Source organism: Oncorhynchus nerka, linkage group LG18 (genome assembly GCF_034236695.1).
Source record: "Oncorhynchus nerka isolate Pitt River linkage group LG18, Oner_Uvic_2.0, whole genome shotgun sequence".
In the NCBI taxonomy this organism is placed as follows: domain Eukaryota; kingdom Metazoa; phylum Chordata; class Actinopteri; order Salmoniformes; family Salmonidae; genus Oncorhynchus; species Oncorhynchus nerka.
In genome coordinates, this window is record NC_088413.1 from 13,346,218 (window position 1) to 13,372,778 (window position 26,561).

General features: G+C 48.3%; 1 protein-coding gene across 1 annotated transcript in view; it reads left to right on the plus strand.

Moving 5' to 3' along the window:
• The window catches only part of LOC115118610 (high affinity choline transporter 1-like), a 68,412-nt gene that overhangs the window by 19,735 nt on the left and 22,116 nt on the right, over positions 1 to 26,561 (plus strand). Inside the window, exons 2-5 of the mRNA XM_065003526.1 lie at positions 4,103 to 4,310; positions 5,133 to 5,246; positions 9,058 to 9,213; positions 12,081 to 12,229. Coding sequence (XP_064859598.1) covers positions 4,124 to 4,310; positions 5,133 to 5,246; positions 9,058 to 9,213; positions 12,081 to 12,229 — 606 coding nt within the window. The 5' untranslated portion in view covers positions 4,103 to 4,123. The remainder of the gene's footprint in view (positions 1 to 4,102; positions 4,311 to 5,132; positions 5,247 to 9,057; positions 9,214 to 12,080; positions 12,230 to 26,561) is intronic.

The following is a 26,561-nucleotide window of genomic DNA, read 5'->3' on the forward strand; positions in this document are numbered from 1 at the left end:
GATGGTAATGTTATCTCAACGTTTAGCCAAAGAAGTGGCTAAGATCGATTTAACCGAGCAAAACCGTTTCAGCCTGTCTAATGTAAGAGTTGTGACTGAGTTCATTCTCACCTGGGCTGAGTCGTACCCATAGGTTTCTATGGTGGGAGGGAGCAAGAGCACAGTGAAAACCCACCCTCACCTATAGAGGGTGCTGTTGTGACTACTGTAGAGACTATTGCGAAACAGTGTTTTTAACCAGATATTTAGTGAGAAATTAAAGATATTTCGATATATATATATTTTTTAAATGATGTATATATTCCTGCCTTTTTCTTAACGTTTTTCAAATGTTGTTGGATGAGGTCGTCCTCCTCTGTTCCACAGTACATTCCTATCTATACATACAGTAGACTGAGGGAGGTCGTCCTCCTCTGTTCCACAATACATTCCTATCTATACATACAGTAGACTGAGGGAGGTCGTCCTCCTCTGTTCCACAATACATTCCTATCTATACATACAGTAGACTGAGGGAGGTCGTCCTCCTCTGTTCCACAATACATTCCTATCTATACATACAGTAGACTGAGGGAGGTCGTCCTCTTCTGTTCCACAATACATTCCTATCTATACATACAGTAGACTGAGGGTGGTCGTCCTCTTCTGTTCCACAGTCCATCCTCCTGTTCTTTAATCAATGCATCTCTTCTCTGGGACGGCCACAATACATTCCTATCTATACATACAGTAGACTACATGTCTACGCTCACCTGACCAAAGATTTGCTAGGTTCCTCTCCTCCTTCCCTTCCACAACACGTATAGACCTCTACACACCTGACAATACACCTCTATGTTTACACACAGTCTCTATAGACCTCTATACACCTCTATGTATACACAGAGTCTCTATAGACCTCTATACACCTCTATGTATACACAGAGTCTCTATAGACCTCTATACACCTCTATGTATACACACAGTCTCTATAGACCTCTATACACCTCTATGTACACACAGTCTCTATAGACCTCTATACACCTCTATGTACACACAGTCTCCATATACCTCTACACACCTCTATGTATACACACAGACCTGAACCTGAACACCACAACAGGCCTCTATATACACCAATACACTTCTACCTGAACACCACAACAGGCCTCTATATAACCCAATACACTTCTACCTGAACACCACAACAGGCCTCTATATACACCAATACACTTCTACCTGAACACCACAACAGGCCTCTATATAAACCAATACACTTCTACCTGAACACCACAACAGGCCTCTATACACACCAATACACTTCTACCTGTACACCACAACAGGCCTCTATATACACCAATACACTTCTACCTGAACACCACAACAGGCCTCTATACACACCAATACACTTCTACCTGAACCTGAACACCACAACAGGCCTCTATATACACCAATACACTTCTACCTGAACACCACAACAGGCCTCTATACACACCAATACACTTCTACATGAACACCACAACAGGCCTCTATATACACCAATACACTTCTACCTGAACACCACAACAGGCCCCTATACACACCAATACACTTCTACCTGAACACCACAACAGGCCTCTATACACACCAATACACTTCTACCTGATCCTGAACACCACAACAGGCCTCTATACACACCAATACACTTCTACCTGAACACCACAACAGGCCTCTATATACACCAATACACTTCTACCTGAACACCACAACAGGCCTCTATATACACCAATACACTTCTACCTGAACACCACAACAGGCCTCTATACACACCAATACACTTCTACCTGAACACCACAACAGGCATCTATATACACCAATACACTTCTACCGGAACCTGAACACCACAACAGGCCTCTATATACACCTATACACTTCTACCTGAACCTGAACACCACAACAGGCCTCTATATACACCAATACACTTCTACCTGAACCTGAACACCACAACAGGCCTCTATATATACCAATACACTTCTACCTGAACACCACAACAGGCCTCTATACACACCAATACACTTCGACCTACCACCAGTTAAATCCTCCATGATCAACCACTCACCAGAAAACACTATGTACATGGCAACAAGTCTTTGCTCACCTCCCGAGGTTTCCGTCCGTAAAACCTTGGGGGCCTCGTTCCCTGAAGAAGAGGGGGCCGGCGGACATTTTGTCAACGATGCTCAGCGCTGCCGGGTGAGACCCTGCCCATCTCTCCCCCACTCCCTTCTACACGTTCCCCAACACCCTCCTTCACGCCCCCCACTCCCCCACTCCCTCCTTCACGCCCCCACTCCAGGCCCTTCACGTCCCCCCACTCACCTCCTTCATCCTCCCCCCACTCCCTCCTTCACGCCCCACTCCCTCCTTCACGCCCCCACTCCCTCCTTCACGCCCCCACACTCCCTCCTTCACGCCCCCACACTCCCTCCTTCACGCCCACCTCCCTCCTTCACGCCCCCCCCTCCTCCTTCACGCCCCCCCACTCACCTCCTTCATGCCCCCCACTCCCTCCTTTCCTTCTTCATGCCTCCCCCACTCCCTCCTTCACGCCCCCCACTCCCTCCTTCACGCCCCCCCCCACTCCTTCCTTCATGCCTCCCCCACCCTCCTTCACGCCCCCACTCCCTCCTTCATGCCTCCCCACCCCCTCCTTCACGCCCCCCACTCCCTCCTTCATGCCCCCCCCTCCCTCCTTCACGCCCCCACTCCTTCCTTCATGCCTCCCCCCCCCTCCTTCACGCCCCCACTCCCTCCTTCATTTCCCCCACTCCCTCCTTCATTTCCCCCACTCCCTCCTTCATTTCCCCCCTCCCTCCTTCATTTCCCCCTTCATTTTCCCCCACTCCCTCCTTCATTTCCCCCACTCCCTCCTTCATTTCCCCCACTCCCTCCTTCATTTCCCCCACTCCCTCCCCCCACTCCCTCCTTCATTTCCCCCACTCCCTCCTTCATTTCCCCCCACTCCCTCCTTCATTTCGCCCCCCCACTCCCTCCTTCATTTCCCCCCCTCCCTCCTTCCTTCACCCCCACTCCCTCCTTCATTTCCCCCACTCCCTCCTTCATTTCCCCCTCCACTCCCTCCTTCATTTCCCCCACCCTCCTTCACCCCCCACTCCCTCCTTCATTTCCCCCTCCACTCCCTCCTTCATTTCCCCCCTCCACTCCCTCCTTCATTCCCCCTCCACTCCCTCCTTCATTTCCCCCCACTCCCTCCTTCATTCCCCCCTCCACTCCCTCCTTCATTTCCCCCTCCACTCCCTCCTTCATTTCCCCCTCCACTCCCTCCCTCCTTCATTTCCCCCACTCCCTCCTTCATTTCCCCCTCCATGACAAGTCAGCGCCTGACTTCAGAGTAAATAGCTTTTTATTTTTGTTCTTCCTACATCCTTACTTTCTTTCTCACCACTTCCTCTCCTCCTTGACCCTTTATCAGCTGATCATGGACTGGCTTCCTGTCGTTGAGTTCCTTGTTTATTTATTAGTTGTTTGCTTATTGTAATTGAGCTTGACAGTATGTACGTGGTGAATGTTCCTCGGCGATCAACTATTTTGTCATGTGGTTCGGTTAAGATGTCAGTTCTATTTGTGCAACACCCCCTCTGTTACCCTCCCTCAGCCCCATCCCAACACCCCCTCTGCTTACCCTCCCTCTTCCCCGTCCCAACACCCCTGTGCTTACCCTCCCTCAGCCCCATCCCAACACCCCTCTGCTTACCCTCCCTCAGCCCCATCCCAACACCCCTCTGCTTACCCTCCCTCAGCCCCATCCCAACACCCCCTCTACCCTCCTTCAGCCCCATCCCAACACCCCCTCTGTTACCCTCCCTCAGCCCCATCCCAACACCCCCTCTGTTACCCTCCCTCAGGCCCATCCCAACACCCCCTTCTGTTACCCTCCCTCAGCCTGATCCCAACACCCCCCTGTGCTTACCCTCCCTCAGCCCCATCCCAATGCATGAAACCTTCGTCTTTCTTTGTCCTTTTTTCTTTGTTTACAGATCTCTCTCTCTCTCTCTCTTTCTCTTTCTCTCTCTCTCTTTCTCTCTCTCTCTCTCTCTGAACAATAATTTGCTTCGGTGAGAAGAGGAAGGAGAACAAGGTTAAAATGTCTCTGAACGTTCCGGGCCTGATCGTCATGGCGATCTTCTACTTGCTGATCCTAGGCACGGGGATCTGGGCCTCGATGCGCTCCAAGAAGGTGGAGAGGAAGTGTACAGGGTCGGACGGGATGGAGATCACGCTGCTCGCCGGACGCAACATCAACCTGTTGGTGGGGATCTTCACTCTGACTGGTAAGCAGCCAATCAGATTGGGTCTTGTAGAGACCATGCCCAAACAGAGTGGGGTTTACTGTTACCGTAAACCTGACAAGTTTCTTCAATATACTGGTCGGAATCATCACACTGATTGGTGGGATGGGGGGAAAGAGGAAGAGAAAGAGGGAGGAAGAGAAAGAGGGAGGGAGGGAAGGAGGGAAGGAGAGAGGGCGTGAAAGAGGGAGGGAAAGAGGGAGGGAGGAAGGAAGGAAGGAAGGAAGGAGAGGGAGGGGGAAAGGGAGGGAAGGGAGGGAGGGAGGGAAGGGGAGAGGAGGGAGGGAAGGAAGGAAGGAGAGAGGGAGGGAAAGTGGAAGGGAGGGAAGGAGAGAGGGAGGGAAAGAGGGAGGGAGGGAAAGAGGGAGAGAGGGAGGGAAAGAGGGAGAGAGGGAGGGAAAGGGGGAAAGAGGGAGGGAAAGAGGGAGGGAAAGAGGGAAGGAAAGAGGGAAGGAAGGAGAGAGGGAGGGAGATTGCAGCATAGAAATAGAAAAGACATGAAGGATCAGTTTATTCTTTTACACAAATATCAACAACCAATGGGTCAACTGCATACCTGTTTACGAGCACTGGGGGAAGTGTTGAATATCAGATGTCTTTCGACTGCAGGCCTACTGGACGCCACTAAACATCTGTTAACTTGTCACTGACAGCTTGTTGATAGTTAGTTGAGCGTCTACAGTGGGACTCTCAGAAGTAGGTGTTACTGCATTGGTATGTATTGGCCCATGTTTATGTGTGTTTTTCTCCCTCTCCCCTCCCTCCCTCCCTCCCTCCCTTTCCCTCCCCCTCTCCTCCCTATAGCTACGTGGGTTGGAGGAGGGTTTATCCTGGGTATAGCGGAGGCTGTCTACAACCCTACCCTGGGTCTGGTCTGGGCTCTGATGCCAGTCCCCTACGTACTCACCTTCTTCCTGGGTGAGTCATATGACATCTAACCTCTAACCCCACGGTCTGATCCTGGTACTAATAGCTGATATGAGCTGTATATACGGAAGAGGGGGCCAATTTTATACGTACCTTCACCTCATCCACTCTAGCACTAACTCTTATGTTACCCAGTAACACAGTTATAAACACACCTGTGTGCTATGAGGTCATCTGGAAACCTGCTCAGCCGAAACAGGATACGCGTTATGAAACAGTAGAGTGAGATACTAAAGCTAAGATATGTTCTCTGCCCCTATCGACTGCGGCACAGATAGGTGATAGAGGAATTCTAAATTCCTTTATGTTTTATTGCCAAAACCAATTCAATTCGCACTCATTTCTAATTCATGATAAGTTGTAAGTTTATCATTTGCATGAATTAGCAAGAGACCAGTCTTAAAAACAAGTTCAGCATTTATTCTTGATGAGTACTGCCCCAAAATACAAAGAACATTACATTTTAAAGAAAGAGAACATAAAATGACGTCATCAGTTTCACTCCCTCTCCCATCCTCACAAAAGCGTAGTATTCAGTCCTGGAGATAGTTTTACTCCCCTCATAAAACTACATTCCAACCCGTCTAGAAGATATACTTCTCTCCACTAATGGAATCCAACCAAAACATTCTTATCTGTCTGAAAAACTATCTTATCCCTCCTCCTTAAACTAACCAGGAGGCACAGACAATTAATTCGTTCTGCTTACATTTTCAGTAACAGCTCAACCAAAAACTCATACTTTTCATATCATAACATAATAGTATTAGAATAAATGGTTCTAATCAAGAATTGTATACATAATTAATCATTTCAACTATAATTTCCTCTGACAATAGGGCACAATATAAGGAATAGGGCTCTGGACTTCGGACTAGAAGTCTTATTGGCCCCTGGTCTAAAGTAGTGCACTATATAGGGAATAGGGAATTGGTCAACAGTAGTACACTATATAGGGAATAGGGCCCTGTCTAAAGTAGTGCACTATATAGGGAATAGGGCCCTGTCTAAAGTAGTGCACTATATAGGGAATAGGGTTCTGGTCAACAGTAGTGCACTATATAGGGAATAGGGCTCTGGTCAACAGTAGTACACAATATAGGGAATAGGGCTCTGGTCAACAGTAGTGCACTATATAGGGAATAGGGCCCTGGTCAACAGTAGTGCACTATATGTGTGTATCAAGAATGGTCTACCACCTAAAGGACATCCACCCCTATGGGCCCTGGTCAAACTACACCCTACTCCCCTTTGGGCCCTGGTCAAACTACACCCTACTCCCCTATGGGCCCTGGTCAAACTACACCCTACTCCCCTATGGGCCCTGGTCAAACTACACCCTACTCCCCTATGGGCCCTGGTCAAACTACACCCTACTCCCCTATGGGCCCTGGTCAAACTACACCCTACTCCCCTATGGGCCCTGGTCAATCTACACCCTACTCCCTTATGGGCCCTGGTCAATCTACACCCTACTCCCCTATGGGCCCTGGTCAATCTACACCCTACTCCCATATGGGCCCTGGTCAATCTACACCCTACTCCCCTATGGGACCTGTTCAAACTACACCCTACTCCCCTATGGGCCCTGGTCAAACTACACCCTACTCCCCTATGGGCCCTGGTCAATCTACACCCTACTCCCCTATGGGCCCTGGTCAAACTACACCCTACTCCCCTATGGGACCTGTTCAAACTACACCCTACTCCCCTATGGGCCCTGGTCAAACTACAACCTACTCCCCTATTGGCCCTGGCCAAACTACACCCTACTCCCCTATGGGCCCTGGTCAACCTACACCCTACTCCCCTATGGGCCCTGGTCAAACTACACCCTACTCCCCTATTGGCCCTGGTCAAACTACACCCTACTCCCCTATGGGCCCTGGTCAATCTACACCCTACTTCCCTATGGGCCCTGGTCAATCTACACCCTACTCCCCTATGGGCCCTGGTCAATCTACACCCTACTCCCCTATGGGCCCCGGTCAATCTACACCCTACTCCCCTATGGGCCCTGGTCAATCTACACCCTACTCCCCTATGGGCCCCGGTCAATCTACACCCTACTCCCCTATGGGCCCTGGTCAATCTACACCCTACTCCCCTATGGGCCCTGGTCAAACTACACCCTACTCCCCTATGGGACCTGTTCAAACTACACCCTACTCCCCTATGGGCCCTGGTCAAACTACACCCTACTCCCCTATGGGCCCTGGTCAAACTACACCCTACTCCCATATGGGCCCTGGTCAAACTACACCCTACTCCCCTATGGGCCCTGGTCAAACTACACCCTACTCCCATATGGGCCCTGGTCAATCTACACCCTACTCCCCTATGGGCCCTGGTCAAACTACACCCTACTCCCATATGGGCCCTGGTCAATCTACACCCTACTCCCCAATGGGCCCTGGTCAAACTACACCCTACTCCCCTATGGGCCCTGGTCAAACTACACCCTACTCCCCTATGGGCCCTGGTCAAACTACACCCTACTCCCCTATTGGCCTTGGTCAAACTACACCCTACTCCCTTATGGGCCCTGGTCAATCTACACCCTACTCCCCTATGGGCCCTGTTCAAACGAATGCTCCCAACTGGGCCGTGAGTGTCCTCCACACACACACGCACACGCAGAGGTCAACACCTGTTTGTTTTAAGTTTCCTATGTTTTATTATGCCGCCTCTCTCTCCCCCTCCGTCCCCTCTTCCTCTCTCTCCCCCTCCATCCCCCTCTTCCTCTCTCTCCCCTCCGTCCCCCTCTTCCTCTCTCTCCCCTCCGTCCCCCTCTTCCTCTCTCTCCCCCTCCATCCCCCTCTTCCCCTCTCCCCCTCCATCCCCCTCTTCCTCTCTCTCCCCCTCTTCCTCTCTCCTCTCTCGCCTCTCTCTCTCTTCCCCCTCCATCCCCTCCTCTCTCTCCCCCTCCATCCCCTCCTCTCTCTCCCCCTCTCCTCCTCTCTCTCTCCCTCCGTCCTCCTCATCTCTCTCCCCTCCATCCACCTCTTCCTCTCTCTCCCCCTATATCCCCCTCCTGTCCCCCTCCATCCCTCGCTCTCTCTCACCCTCTATCCCCCCCCTCCTCCTCTCTCTCCCCCTCCTCCTCTCTCTCCCTCCATCCCCATACTCCTCTCTCTCACCCTCTATCCCCCCTCCTCCTCTCTCTCCCCCTCCTCCTCTCTCTCCCCCATCCCCATACTCCTCCCTCCCTCCCCCCATCCCCATACTCTCCCCCTCCATCCCCCTCCATCCCCTCCTCCTCTCTCTTCCACCCTCTATCCCCATACTCCCCCTCCTCTTCTCTCTCTCCCCTTCTATCCCCCTCCTCCTCTCTCCCCCTCCATCCCCCTCCTCCTCTCTCTCACACTCTATCCACATACTCCTCTCCCCCCCTCTCTCTCTCCCCCCTCTCTCCCCCTCCTCCTCTCTCTCCCACCCTCTATCCCCCTCCTCCTCTCTCTCCCTCCATCCCCCTCTCCTCCCTCTCCCCTCCATCCCCCTCTCCATCCCCATACTCCTCTCTCTCCCCCTCCATCCCCCTCCTCCTCTCCCCTCCCATCCCCATACTCCTCTCCCCCAATCCCCTCCTCCTCTCTCCCCCTCCATCCCCCTCTCCTCCTCTCTCTCCCCCTCCATCCCCCTCCTCCTCTCCCCTCCCATCCCCATACTCCTCTCCCCCCCAATCCCCCTCCTCCTCTCTCCCCCTCCATCCCCCTCTCCTCCTCTCTCTCCCACCTCCATCCCCCTCCTCCTCTCTCCCCCTCCATACTCCTCTCTCTCTTTTCTCTCTTTTCTGACGCAGGTGGTTTTTTCTTCGCCAAGCCAATGAGGGAAAACAAGTACGTGACGATGATGGATCCGTTCCAGATAAAGTATGGCAACGTCCTGAGCAGCCTGCTCATCTTCCCAGCGCTCATTGCAGACGTCCTGTGGGTCGCTAGGACGCTGGTCAGCCTAGGTAACCAACTGTTTCAATGTTTTATTGTGGACCAAGAATGACCAACTAATACAACGTTTGAATGTTGCCTAGGTAACCAACTGGTCCTGCAGTACAGTATGTTTTCCAACCCTCAACACACACACACGCACGCACACACACACACACACACACACACACACACGCACACACAATCTCTGAAGGGGCTAAAGAAAATATAAAAAAGAGATACTCCTCGACATCAGAGGTCAAACATTTAAATATAGTCAAAGGTCAAGAGCAGAGGTCAAAAGGTCACAGGCAGGCTGAAAAACCTAGTAGTCAGCGATGTGGCGATCTGACACTTTTCTGTTTAAGGTCGTAGGTGCGTCTTGGCCAGGCGGGGCGGGGCCGAGCTGGGGGGCGGGGCCGAGCTGGGCGGGGCGGGGCCGGGCGGGGCGGGGCCAAGCTGACCCTGGCCCTGATTGGAGAGAGGTAGACCTGGATTTACTCATGTTTATCTACTTATTGATTGATTCATTATTTTCTCTATTTATTTATTTTTTTAAATATTTATTTGTGCATTATAATTATTATTTAATATTCTTTAGTTCCTTAGTTCTTAATAGTTATGATGTAACCTGATGATGGTGATTTATGATGAATCTTCGAGTGAGAGAAGCAACTCAGAGACTCAGTAGGCTTCTTCCGCAGTTTTGCTTTCTTCGGTTTAAAACATTTTGGCCTGTTGCTTGACCATTGCTCTTCGGTTGCATCAAGGTTTGAAACAGACCCTGCCCTGCTTAGGTCGAGGCTAGAACCCATTGCTGACCTAAACTGAAAAAAATGCCATCAATGGACAGACAGTATGTACAGTTGAAGTCGGGAGTTTACATACACTTAGACTGGAGTCATTAAAACTAGTTTTTCAACCACTCCACAAATTTCTTGTTAACAAACTATAGTTTTGGCAAGTTGGTTAGGACATGTAATTTGTGTATGACACAAGTCATTTTTCCAACAATTGTTTACAGACAGATTATTTCACTTATAATTCACTGTATCACAATTCCAGTGGGTCAGAAGTTTACATACACTAAGTTGACTGTGCCTTTAAACAGCTTGGAAACTTCCAGAAAATGTTGTCATGGCTTTAGAAGCTTCTGATAGGCTAATTGACATCGTTTTAGTATATTGGAGGTGTACCTGTGGATGTATTTCAAGGCCTACCTTCAAACTTAGTGCCTCTGATTGCCATCATGGGAAAATCAAAAGAAATCAGCCAAGACCTCAGGAAAGAAATTGTAGACCTCCACAAGTCTGGTTCATCCTTGGGAGCAATTTCCAAACGCCTGAAGGTACCACATTCATCTGTAAAAACAATAGTAAGCAAGTATAAACACCATGGGACCACGCAGCCGTCATACCGCTCAGGAAGGAGACGCGTTCTGTCTCCTAGAGATGAACGTCCTTTGGTGTGAAAAGTGAAAATCAATCCCAGAACAACAGAAAAGGACCCTGTGAAGATGCTGGAGGAAACAGGTACAAAAGTATCTATATCCATAGTAAAAGGAGTCCTACATCGACATAACCTGAAAGGCCGCTTAGCAAGGAAGAAGCCACTGCTCCAAAACCGCAATAAAAAGCCAGAATACGGTTTGCAACTACACATAGGGACAAAGATCGGACTTTTGGAGAAATGTCCTCTGGTCTGATGAAACTTTGATCATCGATATGTTTGGAGGAAAAAGGGGGAGCCTTGCAAGCCGAAGAACACCATCCCAACCGTGAAGCACGGGGGTGGCAGCATCATGTTGTGGGGTTGCTTTGCTGCAGGAGAAGGTATCATGAGGGAGGAAAATGATATATATTGAAGCAACATCTCAAGACATCAGTCAGGAATTTAAAGCTTGGTAGCAAATGGGTCTTCCAAATGGACAATGACCCCAAGCATACTTCCAAAGTTGTGGAAAAATGGCTTAAGGACATTAAAGTCAAGGTATTGGAGTGGCCATCACAAGCCCTGAGCAAGGAGGCCTACAAACCTGACTCAGTTACACCAGCTCTGTCAGGAGGAATGGGACAAAATTCACCCAACTTATTGTGGGAAGCTTGTGGAAGGCTACCTGAAACATTTGACCCAAGTTAAACCATTTAAAAGGCAATGCTTCCAAATCCTAATTGAGTGTATGTAAACATCTGACCCACTGGGAATGTGATGAAAGAAATCAAAGCTGAAATAAATAATTTTCTCTACTATTATTCTGACATTTCACATTCTTAATTAAAATAAAGTGGTGATCCTAACTGACCTAAGACAGGGAGTTTTTACAAGGATTAAATGTCAGGAATGATGGAAAACTGAGTTTAAATGTATTTGGCTAAGGTGTATGTAAACTTCACACTTCAACTGTATGTATATAAAAAAAAGTGACGTTTATAATATCTACTGTTAATAGTATATAGCAATAGAAAAGTATTATACTGTACTTGACCAGGCTCACCACTGTTTCTAGGATATTACTTTAGTATTTGCAGTACATTTATGCAGTATTAGAACCAGCATTTAGTCTCCAGGAGGAGAAGCAGAGTGGTTCATCTATACAGCAGTAGGTTATCAGCTAATCACTGATAACGGTCTGTGAATATTCTATTGCTGATGACGCTCAGTGTTCTGAGTGTTCCGTAGCTCAGTGTTCCGTAGCTCAGTGTTCTGAGTGTTCCGTAGCTCAGTGTTCTGAGTGCTCCGTAGCTCAGTGTTCCGTAGCTCAGTGTTCTGAGTGCTCCGTAGCTCAGTGTTCCGTAGCTCAGTGTTCCGTAGCTCAGTGTTCTGAGTGCTCCGTAGCTCAGTGTTCCGTAGCTCAGTGTTCCGTAGCTCAGTGTTCCGTTGCCCTCCCTGTGTGCTGCAGGTGGCACTATGAGTGTGATTCTGGACCTGCCCTATGTCTACTCCATCTGTATCAGCTCTGTGGTGGCCATCGTCTACACTCTACTGGGAGGACTCTACTCTGTAGCCTACACCGATGTCATCCAGCTCATCCTCATCTTCCTCAGTCTGGTGAGTGACAGGCGGCCATTTTGAATCCAATCCAACTTTATTTAAAGAATATTTCAGCCTGATGATCAGTCATAGCCATTCAAATCGAATCCAACTTTATTTGAAATGAAATGCCAATATACTTAAAGGCCCAGTGCATTCAAATCGAGATTTTCTTGTGTTTTATATATATTTCCACACTAGGCTGGAATAATACTGTGAAATTGTGAAAATTATGATAATGCCATTTTAGTGTAAGAGCCGACTGAAGTTTCTGCTAGTTGTTCTAGGATGGAGTTTTGGCCTGCCTGGTGACATCACCAAGCGGGAAATTAGTTAATAGACCAATAAGAAAGAGTTCCAAACCTCTCAGACAATAACAGACCGATAAATTCTTTGTTAAGAAGTGATTTTTTTTTCTTCTAATTACCATTTTAATTGAAAACAATTACAGCACTTAATTATTTGATATTGAGATTTAAAAAAGAAACAGCCTCATTTGACCTTTAATTATGTGTCTATGTACAGCTTTCTACCGTAGGTTGGAGGACATGTCTGTGTCAGCTTTCTACCGTAGGTTGGAGGACATGTATGTGTCAGCTTTCTACCGTAGGTTGGAGGACATGTCTGTGTCAGCTTTCTACCGTAGGTTGGAGGACATGTCTATGTACAGCTTTCTACCGTAGGTTGGAGGACATGTCTGTGTCAGCTTTTCGTAGGTTGGAGGACCAGTAGTAGGTTGGAGGACATGTCTGTGTGGAGGACACAGCTTTCTACCGTAGGTTGGAGGACATGTCTATGTACAGCTTTCTACCGTAGGTTGGAGGACATGTCTGTGTCAGCTTTCTACCGTAGGTTGGAGGACATGTCTGTGTACAGCTTTCTACCGTAGGTTGGAGGACATGTCTATGTCAGCTTTCTACCGTAGGTTGGAGGACATGTCTGTGTCAGCTTTATACCGTAGGTTGGAGGACATGTCTGTGTACAGCTTTCTACCGTAGGTTGGAGGACATGTCTGTGTCAGCTTTATACCGTAGGTTGGAGGACATGTCTATGTACAGCTTTCTACCGTAGGTTGGAGGACATGTCTATGTACAGCTTTCTACCGTAGGTTGGAGGACATGTCTGTGTACAGCTTTCTACCGTAGGTTGGAGGACATGTCTGTGTCAGCTTTCTACCGTAGGTTGGAGGACATGTATGTGTCAGTTTACCATGACATGTATGTGTCAGCTTTCTACCGTAGGTTGGAGGACATGTATGTGTCAGCTTTCTACCGTAGGTTGGAGGACATGTATGTGTCAGCGTTCTACCGTAGGTTGGAGGACATGTATGTGTCAGCTTTCTACCGTAGGTTGGAGGACATGTATGTGTACAGCTTTCTACCGTAGGTTGGAGGACATGTCTGTGTACAGCTTTCTACCGTAGGTTGGAGGACATGTCTGTGTCAGCTTTCTACCGTAGGTTGGAGGACATGTATGTGTCAGCTTTCTACCGTAGGTTGGAGGACATGTATGTGTCAGCTTTCTACCGTAGGTTGGAGGACATGTCTGTGTCAGCTTTCTACCGTAGGTTGGAGGACATGTATGTGTCAGCTTTCTACCGTAGGTTGGAGGACATGTCTATGTACAGCTTTCTACCGTAGGTTGGAGGACATGTCTGTGTCAGCTTTCTACCGTAGGTTGGAGGACATGTCTGTGTCAGCTTTATACCGTAGGTTGGAGGACATGTCTGTGTCAGCTTTATACCGTAGGTTGGAGGACATGTCTGTGTCAGCTTTATACCGTAGGTTGGAGGACATGTCTGTGTCAGCTTTCTACCGTAGGTTGGAGGACATGTCTATGTACAGCTTTCTACCGTAGGTTGGAGGACATGTCTATGTACAGCTTTCTACCGTAGGTTGGAGGACATGTCTGTGTCAGCTTTATACCGTAGGTTGGAGGACATGTCTATGTACAGCTTTCTACCGTAGGTTGGAGGACATGTCTGTGTCAGCTTTCTACCGTAGGTTGGAGGACATGTCTATGTACAGCTTTCTACCGTAGGTTGGAGGACATGTCTGTGTCAGCTTTCTACCGTAGGTTGGAGGACATGTCTGTGTCAGCTTTCTACCGTAGGTTGGAGGACATGTATGTGTCAGCTTTCTACCGTAGGTTGGAGGACATGTCTATGTACAGCTTTCTACCGTAGGTTGGAGGACATGTCTGTGTCAGCTTTCTACCGTAGGTTGGAGGACATGTCTGTGTCAGCTTTCTACCGTAGGTTGGAGGACATGTCTGTGTCAGCTTTCTACCGTAGGTTGGAGGACATGTCTATGTACAGCTTTCTACCGTAGGTTGGAGGACATGTCTGTGTCAGCTTTCTACCGTAGGTTGGAGGACATGTCTATGTACAGCTTTCTACCGTAGGTTGGAGGACATGTCTGTGTCAGCTTTCTACCGTAGGTTGGAGGACATGTCTGTGTCAGCTTTCTACCGTAGGTTGGAGGACATGTCTGTGTCAGCTTTCTACCGTAGGTTGGAGGACATGTCTGTGTCAGCTTTCTACCGTAGGTTGGAGGACATGTCTGTGTCAGCTTTCTACCGTAGGTTGGAGGACATGTCTGTGTCAGCTTTCTACCGTAGGTTGGAGGACATGTATGTGTCAGCTTTCTACCGTAGGTTGGAGGACATGTCTGTGTCAGCTTTATACCGTAGGTTGGAGGACATGTATGTGTCAGCTTTCTACCGTAGGTTGGAGGACATGTCTGTGTCAGCTTTATACCGTAGGTTGGAGGACATGTATGTGTCAGCTTTCTACCGTAGGTTGGAGGACATGTCTGTGTCAGCTTTCTACCGTAGGTTGGAGGACATGTCTGTGTCAGTACCGTAGGTTGGAGGACATGTCTGTCAGCTTTCTACCGTAGGTTGGAGGACATGTATGTGTCAGCTTTCTACCGTAGGTTGGAGGACATGTCTGTGTCAGCTTTATACCGTAGGTTGGAGGACATGTATGTGTCAGCTTTCTACCGTAGGTTGGAGGACATGTATGTGTCAGCGTTCTACCGTAGGTTGGAGGACATGTCTGTGTCAGCTTTCTACCGTAGGTTGGAGGACATGTATGTGTCAGCTTTCTACCGTAGGTTGGAGGACATGTATGTGTCAGCTTTATACGGTAGGTTGGAGGACATGTCTGTGTCAGCTTTCTACCGTAGGTTGGAGGACATGTCGTAGGTTGGAGGACATGTCTGTGTCAGCTTTCTACCGTAGGTTGGAGGACATGTCTGTGTCAGCTTTCTACCGTAGGTTGGAGGACATGTCTGTGTCAGCTTTCTACCGTAGGTTGGAGGACATGTCTGTGTCAGTACCGTAGGTTGGAGGACATGTCTGTGTCAGCTTTCTACCGTAGGTTGGAGGACATGTCTGTGTCAGCTTTCTACCGTAGGTTGGAGGACATGTCTGTGTCAGCTTTCTACCGTAGGTTGGAGGACATGTATGTGTCAGCTTTCTACCGTAGGTTGGAGGACATGTCTGTGTCAGCTTTCTACCGTAGGTTGGAGGACATGTCTGTGTCAGCTTTCTACCGTAGGTTGGAGGACATGTATGTGTCAGCTTTCTACCGTAGGTTGGAGGACATGTATGTGTCAGCTTTCTACCGTAGGTTGGAGGACATGTATGTGTCAGCTTTCTACCGTAGGTTGGAGGACATGTCATGTGTCAGCTTTCTACCGTAGGTTGGAGGACAGGTTGGAGGACATGTCTGTGTCTGTTGGAGGACAGCTTTCTACCGTAGGTTGGAGGCTGTGTCAGCTTTCTACCGTAGGTTGGAGGACATGTCTGTGTCAGCTTTCTACCGTAGGTTGGAGGACATGTCTGTGTCAGCTTTCTACCGTAGGTTGGAGGACATGTCTGTGTCAGCTTTCTACCGTAGGTTGGAGGACATGTCTGTGTCAGCTTTCTACCGTAGGTTGGAGGACATGTATGTGTCAGCTTTCTACCGTAGGTTGGAGGACATGTCTGTGTCAGCTTTCTACCGTAGGTTGGAGGACATGTCTGTGTCAGCTTTCTACCGTAGGTTGGAGGACATGTATGTGTCAGCTTTCTACCGTAGGTTGGAGGACATGTATGTGTCAGCTTTCTACCGTAGGTTGGAGGACATGTATGTGTCAGCTTTCTACCGTAGGTTGGAGGACATGTATGTGTCAGCTTTCTACCGTAGGTTGGAGGACATGTATGTGTCAGCTTTCTACCGTAGGTTGGAGGACATGTCATGTATTGTCAGCTTTCTACCGTAGGTTGGAGGACATGTATGTGTCAGCTTTCTACCGTAGGTTGGAGGACATGTATTAGTCAGCTTTCTACCGTAGGTTGGAGGACATGTATGTGTCAGCTTTCTACCGTAGGTTGGAGGACATGTATGTGTCAGCTTTCTACCGTAGGTTGGAGGACATGTATGTGTCAGCTTTCTACCGTAGGTTGGAGGACATGTATTAGTCAGCTTTCTGGAGGACCGTAGGTTGGAGGACATGTATGTGTCAGCTTTCTACCGTAGGTTGGAGGACATGTATGTGTCAGCTTTCTCCGTAGGTTGGAGGACATGTATGTGTCAGCTTTCTACCGTAGGTTGGAGGACATGTGTCAGCTTTCTGTGTCAGCTTTCTACCGTAGGTTGGAGGACATGTATGTGTCAGCTTTCTACCGTAGGTTGGAGGACATGTATGTGTCAGCTTTCTACCGTAGGTTGGAGGACATGTATGTGTCAGCTTTCTACCGTAGGTTGGAGGACATGTATGTGTCAGCTTTCTACCGTAGGTTGGAGGACATGTATGTGTCAGCTTTCTACCGTAGGTTGGAGGACATGTCTGTGTCAGCTTTCTACCGTAGGTTGGAGGACATGTATGTGTCAGCGTTCTACCGTAGGTTGGAGGACATGTATTAGTACAGCTTTCTACCGTAGGTTGGAGGACATGTATGTGTCAGCTTTCTACCGTAGGTTGGAGGACATGTATGTGTCAGCGTTCTACCGTAGGTTGGAGGACATGTATGTGTCAGCTTTCTACCGTAGGTTGGAGGACATGTATGTGTCAGCTTTCTACCGTAGGTTGGAGGACATGTATGTGTCAGCTTTCTACCGTAGGTTGGAGGACATGTATGTGTCAGCTTTCTACCGTAGGTTGGAGGACATGTATGTGTCAGCTTTCTACCGTAGGTTGGAGGACATGTCTGTGTCAGCTTTCTACCGTAGGTTGGAGGACATGTCTGTGTCAGCTTTCTACCGTAGGTTGGAGGACATGTATTTGTCAGCTTTCTACCGTAGGTTGGAGGACATGTATGTGTCAGCTTTCTACCGTAGGTTGGAGGACATGTATGTATCAGCTTTCTACCGTAGGTTGGAGGACATGTATGTGTCAGCTTTCTACCGTAGGTTGGAGGACATGTATGTGTCAGCTTTCTACCGTAGGTTGGAGGACATGTATGTATCAGCTTTCTACCGTAGGTTGGAGGACATGTATGTGTCAGCTTTGTACCGTAGGTTGGAGGACATGTCTGTGTCAGCTTTCTACCGTAGGTTGGAGGACATGTATGTGTCAGCTTTCTACCGTAGGTTGGAGGATATGTCTGTGTCAGCGTTCTACCGTAGGTTGGAGGACATGTCTGTGTCAGCTTTCTACCGTAGGTTGGAGGACATGTATGTGTCAGCTTTCTACCGTAGGTTGGAGGACATGTCTGTGTCAGCTTTCTACCGTAGGTTGGAGGACATGTATGTGTCAGCTTTCTACCGTAGGTTGGAGGACATGTATGTGTCAGCTTTCTACCGTAGGTTGGAGGACATGTCTGTGTCAGCTTTCTACCGTAGGTTGGAGGACATGTATGTGTCAGCTTTATACGGTAGGTTGGAGGACATGTATGTGTCAGCTTTCTACCGTAGGTTGGAGGACATGTATGTGTCAGCGTTCTACCGTAGGTTGGAGGACATGTCTGTGTCAGCTTTCTACCGTAGGTTGGAGGACATGTCTGTGTCAGCTTTCTACCGTAGGTTGGAGGACATGTATGTGTCAGCTTTCTACCGTAGGTTGGAGGACATGTGTCAGCTTTCTACCGTAGGTTGGAGGACATGTATGTGTCAGCTTTCTACCGTAGGTTGGAGGACATGTATGTGTCAGCTTTCTACCGTAGGTTGGAGGACATGTATGTGTCAGCTTTCTACCGTAGGTTGGAGGACATGTATGTGTCAGCTTTCTACCGTAGGTTGGAGGACATGTATGTGTCAGCTTTCTACCGTAGGTTGGAGGACATGTCTGTGTCAGCTTTCTACCGTAGGTTGGAGGACATGTATGTGTCAGCTTTCTACCGTAGGTTGGAGGACATGTCTGTGTCAGCTTTCTACCGTAGGTTGGAGGACATGTCTGTGTCAGCTTTCTACCGTAGGTTGGAGGACATGTATGTGTCAGCTTTCTACCGTAGGTTGGAGGACATGTATGTGTCAGCTTTCTACCGTAGGTTGGAGGACATGTATGTGTCAGCTTTCTACCGTAGGTTGGAGGACATGTATGTGTCAGCTTTCTACCGTAGGTTGGAGGACATGTCTGTGTCAGCTTTCTACCGTAGGTTGGAGGACATGTATGTGTCAGCTTTCTACCGTAGGTTGGAGGACATGTATGTGTCAGCTTTCTACCGTAGGTTGGAGGACATGTATGTGTCAGCTTTCTACCGTAGGTTGGAGGACATGTCTGTGTCAGCTTTCTACCGTAGGTTGGAGGACATGTATGTGTCAGCTTTCTACCGTAGGTTGGAGGACATGTATGTGTCAGCTTTCTACCGTAGGTTGGAGGACATGTATTAGTACAGCTTTCTACCGTAGGTTGGAGGACATGTATGTGTCAGCTTTCTACCGTAGGTTGGAGGACATGTATGTGTCAGCTTTCTACCGTAGGTTGGAGGACATGTATGTGTCAGCTTTCTACCGTAGGTTGGAGGACATGTATGTGTCAGCTTTCTACCGTAGGTTGGAGGACATGTATGTGTCAGCTTTCTACCGTAGGTTGGAGGACATGTATGTGTCAGCTTTCTACCGTAGGTTGGAGGACATGTATGTGTCAGCTTTCTACCGTAGGTTGGAGGACATGTATGTGTCAGCTTTCTACCGTAGGTTGGAGGACATGTATGTGTCAGCTTTCTACCGTAGGTTGGAGGACATGTATGTGTCAGCTTTCTACCGTAGGTTGGAGGACATGTATGTGAGGTTGGAGGACATGTATGTGTCAGCTTTCTACCGTAGGTTGGAGGACATGTATGTGTCAGCTTTCTACCGTAGGTTGGAGGACATGTATGTGTCAGCTTTCTACCGTAGGTTGGAGGACATGTATGTGTCAGCTTTCTACCGTAGGTTGGAGGACATGTATGTGTCAGCTTTCTACCGTAGGTTGGAGGACATGTATGTGTCAGCTTTCTACCGTAGGTTGGAGGACATGTATGTGTCAGCTTTCTACCGTAGGTTGGAGGACATGTCTGTGTCAGCTTTCTACCGTAGGTTGGAGGACATGTATGTGTCAGCTTTCTACCGTAGGTTGGAGGACATGTATGTGTCAGCTTTCTACCGTAGGTTGGAGGACATGTATGTGTCAGCTTTCTACCGTAGGTTGGAGGACATGTATGTGTCAGCTTTCTACCGTAGGTTGGAGGACATGTATGTGTCAGTTTTCTACCGTAGGTTGGAGGACATGTATGTGTCAGCTTTCTACCGTAGGTTGGAGGACATGTATTGTCAGCTTTCTACCGTAGGTTGGAGGACATGTATGTGTCAGCTTTCTACCGTAGGTTGGAGGACATGTATGTGTCAGCTTTCTACCGTAGGTTGGAGGACATGTATGTGTCAGCTTTCTACCGTAGGTTGGAGGACATGTATGTGTCAGCTTTCTACCGTAGGTTGGAGGACATGTATGTGTCAGCTTTCTACCGTAGGTTGGAGGACATGTAGGTTGGAGGACATGTATGTGTCAGCTTTCTACCGTAGGTTGGAGGACATGTAGGTTGTGTGTCAGCTTTCTACCGTAGGTTGGAGGACATGTATGTGTCAGCTTTCTACCGTAGGTTGGAGGACATGTATGTGTCAGCTTTCTACCGTAGGTTGGAGGACATGTATGTGTCAGCTTTCTACCGTAGGTTGGAGGACATGTATGTGTCAGCTTTCGTAGGTTACCGTAGGTTGGAGGACATGTATGTGTCAGCGTTCTACCGTAGGTTGGAGGACATGTATGTGTCAGCTTTCTACCGTAGGTTGGAGGACATGTATGTGTCAGCTTTCTACCGTAGGTTGGAGGACATGTATGTGTCAGCTTTCTACCGTAGGTTGGAGGACATGTATGTGTCAGCTTTCTACCGTAGGTTGGAGGACATGTATTGTCAGCTTTATACCGTAGGTTGGAGGACATGTATGTGTCAGCTTTCTACCGTAGGTTGGAGGACATGTATGTGTCAGCTTTCTACCGTAGGTTGGAGGACATGTCTGTGTCAGCTTTCTACCGTAGGTTGGAGGACATGTATGTGTCAGACGTTCTACCGTAGGTTGGAGGACATGTATTGTACAGCTTTCTACCGTAGGTTGGAGGACATGTATGTGTCAGCTTTCTACCGTAGGTTGGAGGACATGTATGTGTCGTAGGTTGGAGGACATGTATGTGTCAGCTTTCTACCGTAGGTTGGAGGACATGTATGTGTCAGCTTTCTACCGTAGGTTGGAGGACATGTATGTGTCAGCTTTCTACCGTAGGTTGGAGGACATGTATGTGTCAGCGTAGGTTGGAGGACATGTATTCTACCGTAGGTTGGAGGACATGTATGTGTCAGCTTTCTACCGTAGGTTGGAGGACATGTATGTGTCAGCTTTCTACCGTAGGTTGGAGGACACCGTAGGTTGGAGGACATGTCTGTGTCAGCTTTCTACCGTAGGTTGGAGGACATGTCTGTGTCAGCTTTCTACCGTAGGTTGGAGGACATGTCTGTGTCAGCTTTCTACCGTAGGTTGGAGGACATGTATGTGTCAGCTTTCTACCGTAGGTTGGAGGACATGTATGTGTCAGCTTTCTACCGTAGGTTGGAGGACATGTATGTGTCAGCTTTCTACCGTAGGTTGGAGGACATGTATGTGTCAGCTTTCTACCGTAGGTTGGAGGACATGTATGTGTCAGCTTTCTACCGTAGGTTGGAGGACATGTATGTGTCAGCTTTCTACCGTAGGTTGGAGGACATGTATGTGTCAGCTTTCTACCGTAGGTTGGAGGACATGTATGTGTCAGCTTTCTACGTAGGTAGGTTGGAGGACATGGCTTTCTACCGTAGGTTGGAGGACATGTATGTGTCAGCTTTCTACCGTAGGTTGGAGGACATGTATGTGTCAGCTTTCTACCGTAGGTTGGAGGACATGTATGTGTCAGCTTTCTACCGTAGGTTGGAGGACATGTATGTGTCAGCTTTCTACCGTAGGTTGGAGGACATGTATGTGTCAGCTTTCTACCGTAGGTTGGAGGACATGTATGTGTCAGCTTTCTACCGTAGGTTGGAGGACATGTATGTGTCAGCTTTCTACCGTAGGTTGGAGGACATGTATGTGTCAGCTTTCTACCGTAGGTTGGAGGACATGTATGTGTCAGCTTTCTACCGTAGGTTGGAGGACATGTATGTGTCAGCTTTTGGAGGACACCGTAGGTTGGAGGACATGTATGTGTCAGCTTTCTACCGTAGGTTGGAGGACATGTATGTGTCAGCTTTCTACCGTAGGTTGGAGGACATGTATGTGTCAGCTTTCTACCGTAGGTTGGAGGACATGTCTGTGTCAGCTTTCTACCGTAGGTTGGAGGACATGTATGTGTCAGCTTTCTACCGTAGGTTGGAGGACATGTATGTGTCAGCTTTCTACCGTAGGTTGGAGGACATGTATGTGTCAGCTTTCTACCGTAGGTTGGAGGACATGTATGTGTCAGCTTTCTACCGTAGGTTGGAGGACATGTATGTGTCAGCTTTCTACCGTAGGTTGGAGGACATGTATGTGTCAGCTTTCTACCGTAGGTTGGAGGACATGTATGTGTCAGCTTTCTACCGTAGGTTGGAGGACATGTATGTGTCAGCTTTCTACCGTAGGTTGGAGGACATGTATGTGTCAGCTTTCTACCGTAGGTTGGAGGACATGTATGTGTCAGCGTTCTACCGTAGGTTGGAGGACATGTCTGTGTCAGCTTTCTACCGTAGGTTGGAGGACATGTATGTGTCAGCTTTCTACCGTAGGTTGGAGGACATGTCTGTGTCAGCTTTCTACCGTAGGTTGGAGGACATGTATGTGTCAGCTTTCTACCGTAGGTTGGAGGACATGTATGTGTCAGCTTTCTACCGTAGGTTGGAGGACATGTCTGTGTCAGCTTTCTACCGTAGGTTGGAGGACATGTATGTGTCAGCTTTCTACCGTAGGTTGGAGGACATGTATGTGTCAGCTTTCTACCGTAGGTTGGAGGACATGTATGTGTCAGCTTTCTACCGTAGGTTGGAGGACATGTCTGTGTCAGCTTTCTACCGTAGGTTGGAGGACATGTATGTGTCAGTCGTAGGTTGGAGGACATGTATGTGTCAGCTTTCTACCGTAGGTTGGAGGACATGTATGTGTCAGCTTTCTACCGTAGGTTGGAGGACATGTATGTGTCAGCTTTCTACCGTAGGTTGGAGGACATGTATGTGTCAGCTTTCTACCGTAGGTTGGAGGACATGTATGTGTCAGCTTTCTACCGTAGGTTGGAGGACATGTATGTGTCAGTCAGCTTTCTACCGTAGGTTGGAGGACATGTATGTGTCAGCTTTCTACCGTAGGTTGGAGGACATGTCTGTGTCAGCTTTCTACCGTAGGTTGGAGGACATGTATGTGTCAGCTTTCTACCGTAGGTTGGAGGACATGTATGTGTCAGCTTTCTACCGTAGGTTGGAGGACATGTATGTGTCAGCTTTCTACCGTAGGTTGGAGGACATGTATGTGTCAGCTTTCTACCGTAGGTTGGAGGACATGTATGTGTCAGCTTTCTACCGTAGGTTGGAGGACATGTATGTGTCAGCTTTCTACCGTAGGTTGGAGGACATGTATGTGTCAGCTTTCTACCGTAGGTTGGAGGACATGTATGTGTCAGCTTTCTACCGTAGGTTGGAGGACATGTATGTGTCAGCTTTTTAGGTTGGAGGACCGTAGGTTGGAGGACATGTATGTGTCAGCTTTCTACCGTAGGTTGGAGGACATGTATGTGTCAGCTTTCTACCGTAGGTTGGAGGACATGTCTGTGTCAGCTTTCTACCGTAGGTTGGAGGACATGTATGTGTCAGCTTTCTACCGTAGGTTGGAGGACATGTATGTGTCAGCTTTCTACCGTAGGTTGGAGGACATGTATGTGTCAGCTTTCTACCGTAGGTTGGAGGACATGTATGTGTCAGCTTTCTACCGTAGGTTGGAGGACATGTATGTGTCAGCTTTCTACCGTAGGTTGGAGGACATGTATGTGGAGGACATGCTTCAGCTTTCTACCGTAGGTTGGAGGACATGTATGTGTCAGCTTTCTACCGTAGGTTGGAGGACATGTTGGAGGACATGTATGTGTCAGCTTTCTACCGTAGGTTGGAGGACATGTATGTGTCAGCTTTCTACCGTAGGTTGGAGGACATGTATGTGACATGTATGTTCTACCGTAGGTTGGAGGACATGTATTAGTACAGCTTTCTACCGTAGGTTGGAGGACATGTATGTGTCAGCTTTCTACCGTAGGTTGGAGGACATGTATGTGTCAGCTTTCTACCGTAGGTTGGAGGACATGATGTGTCAGCTTTCATAGGTTGGAGGACATGTATGTGTCAGCTTTCTACCGTAGGTTGGAGGACATGTATGTGTCAGCTTTCTACCGTAGGTTGGAGGACATGTATGTGTCAGCTTTCTACCGTAGGTTGGAGGACATGTATGTGTCAGCTTTCTACCGTAGGTTGGAGGACATGTATGTGTCAGCTTTCTACCGTAGGTTGGAGGACATGTATGTGTCAGCTTTCTACCGTAGGTTGGAGGACATGTATGTGTCAGCTTTCTACCGTAGGTTGGAGGACATGTATGTGTCAGCTTTCTACCGTAGGTTGGAGGACATGTATGTGTCAGCTTTCTACCGTAGGTTGGAGGACATGTATGTGTCAGCTTTCTACCGTAGGTTGGAGGACATGTATGTGTCAGCTTTCTACCGTAGGTTGGAGGACATGTATGTGTCAGCTTTCTACCGTAGGTTGGAGGACATGTATGTGTCAGCTTTCTACCGTAGGTTGGAGGACATGTATGTGTCAGCTTTCTACCGTAGGTTGGAGGACATGTATGTGTCAGCTTTCTACCGTAGGTTGGAGGACATGTATGTGTCAGCTTTCTACCGTAGGTTGGAGGACATGTATTGTCAGCTTTCTACCGTAGGTTGGAGGACATGTATGTGTCAGCTTTCTACCGTAGGTTGGAGGACATGTATGTGTCAGCTTTCTACCGTAGGTTGGAGGACATGTATGTGTCAGCTTTCTACCGTAGGTTGGAGGACATGTATGTGTCAGCTTTCTACCGTAGGTTGGAGGACATGTATTGTCAGCTTTCTACCGTAGGTTGGAGGACATGTATGTGTCAGCTTTCTACCGTAGGTTGGAGGACATGTATGTGTCAGCTTTCTACCGTAGGTTGGAGGACATGTATTAGTACAGCTTTCTACCGTAGGTTGGAGGACATGTATGTGTCAGCTTTCTACCGTAGGTTGGAGGACATGTATGTGTCAGCGTTCTACCGTAGGTTGGAGGACATGTATGTGTCAGCTTTCTACCGTAGGTTGGAGGACATGTATGTGTCAGCTTTCTACCGTAGGTTGGAGGACATGTATGTGTCAGCGTTCTACCGTAGGTTGGAGGACATGTATGTGTCAGCTTTCTACCGTAGGTTGGAGGACATGTATGTGTCAGCTTTATACCGTAGGTTGGAGGACATGTATGTGTCAGCTTTCTACCGTAGGTTGGAGGACATGTATGTGTCAGCTTTCTACCGTAGGTTGGAGGACATGTCTGTGTCAGCTTTCTACCGTAGGTTGGAGGACATGTATGTGTCAGCTTTCTACCGTAGGTTGGAGGACATGTATTAGTCAGCTTTCTACCGTAGGTTGGAGGACATGTATGTGTCAGCTTTCTACCGTAGTTTGGAGGACATGTATGTGTCAGCTTTCTACCGTATGGAGGACATGTATGGAGGTTGGAGGACATGTATGTGTCAGCTTTCTACCGTAGGTTGGAGGACATGTATGTGTCAGCTTTCTACCGTAGGTTGGAGGACATGTATGTGTCAGCTTTCTACCGTAGGTTGGAGGACATGTATGTGTCAGCTTTCTACCGTAGGTTGGAGGACATGTATGTGTCAGCTTTCTACCGTAGGTTGGAGGACATGTCTGTGTCAGCTTTCTACCGTAGGTTGGAGGACATGTCTGTGTCAGCTTTCTACCGTAGGTTGGAGGACATGTATGTGTCAGCTTTCTACCGTAGGTTGGAGGACATGTATGTGTCAGCTTGGAGGACATGTATGTGTCAGCCGTAGGTTGGAGGACATGTATGTGTCAGCTTTCTACCGTAGGTTGGAGGACATGTATGTGTCAGCTTTCTACCGTAGGTTGGAGGACATGTATGTGTCAGCTTTCTACCGTAGGTTGGAGGACATGTATGTGTCAGCTTTCTACCGTAGGTTGGAGGACATGTATGTGTCAGCTTTCTACCGTAGGTTGGAGGACATGTATGTGTCAGCTTTCTACCGTAGGTTGGAGGACATGTATGTGTCAGCTTTCTACCGTAGGTTGGAGGACATGTATGTGTCAGCTTTCTACCGTAGGTTGGAGGACATGTATGTGTCAGCTTTCTACCGTAGGTTGGAGGACATGTATGTGTCAGCTTTCTACCGTAGGTTGGAGGACATGTATGTGTCAGCTTTCTACCGTAGGTTGGAGGACATGTATGTGTCAGCTTTCTACCGTAGGTTGGAGGACATGTATGTGTCAGCTTTCTACCGTAGGTTGGAGGACATGTATGTGTCAGCTTTCTACCGTAGGTTGGAGGACATGTATGTGTCAGCTTTCTACCGTAGGTTGGAGGACATGTATGTGTCAGCTTTCTACCGTAGGTTGGAGGACATGTATGTGTCAGCTTTCTACCGTAGGTTGGAGGACATGTATGTGTCAGCTTTCTACCGTAGGTTGGAGGACATGTATGTGTCAGCTTTCTACCGTAGGTTGGAGGACATGTATGTGTCAGCTTTATACGGTAGGTTGGAGGACATGTATGTGTCAGCTTTCTACCGTAGGTT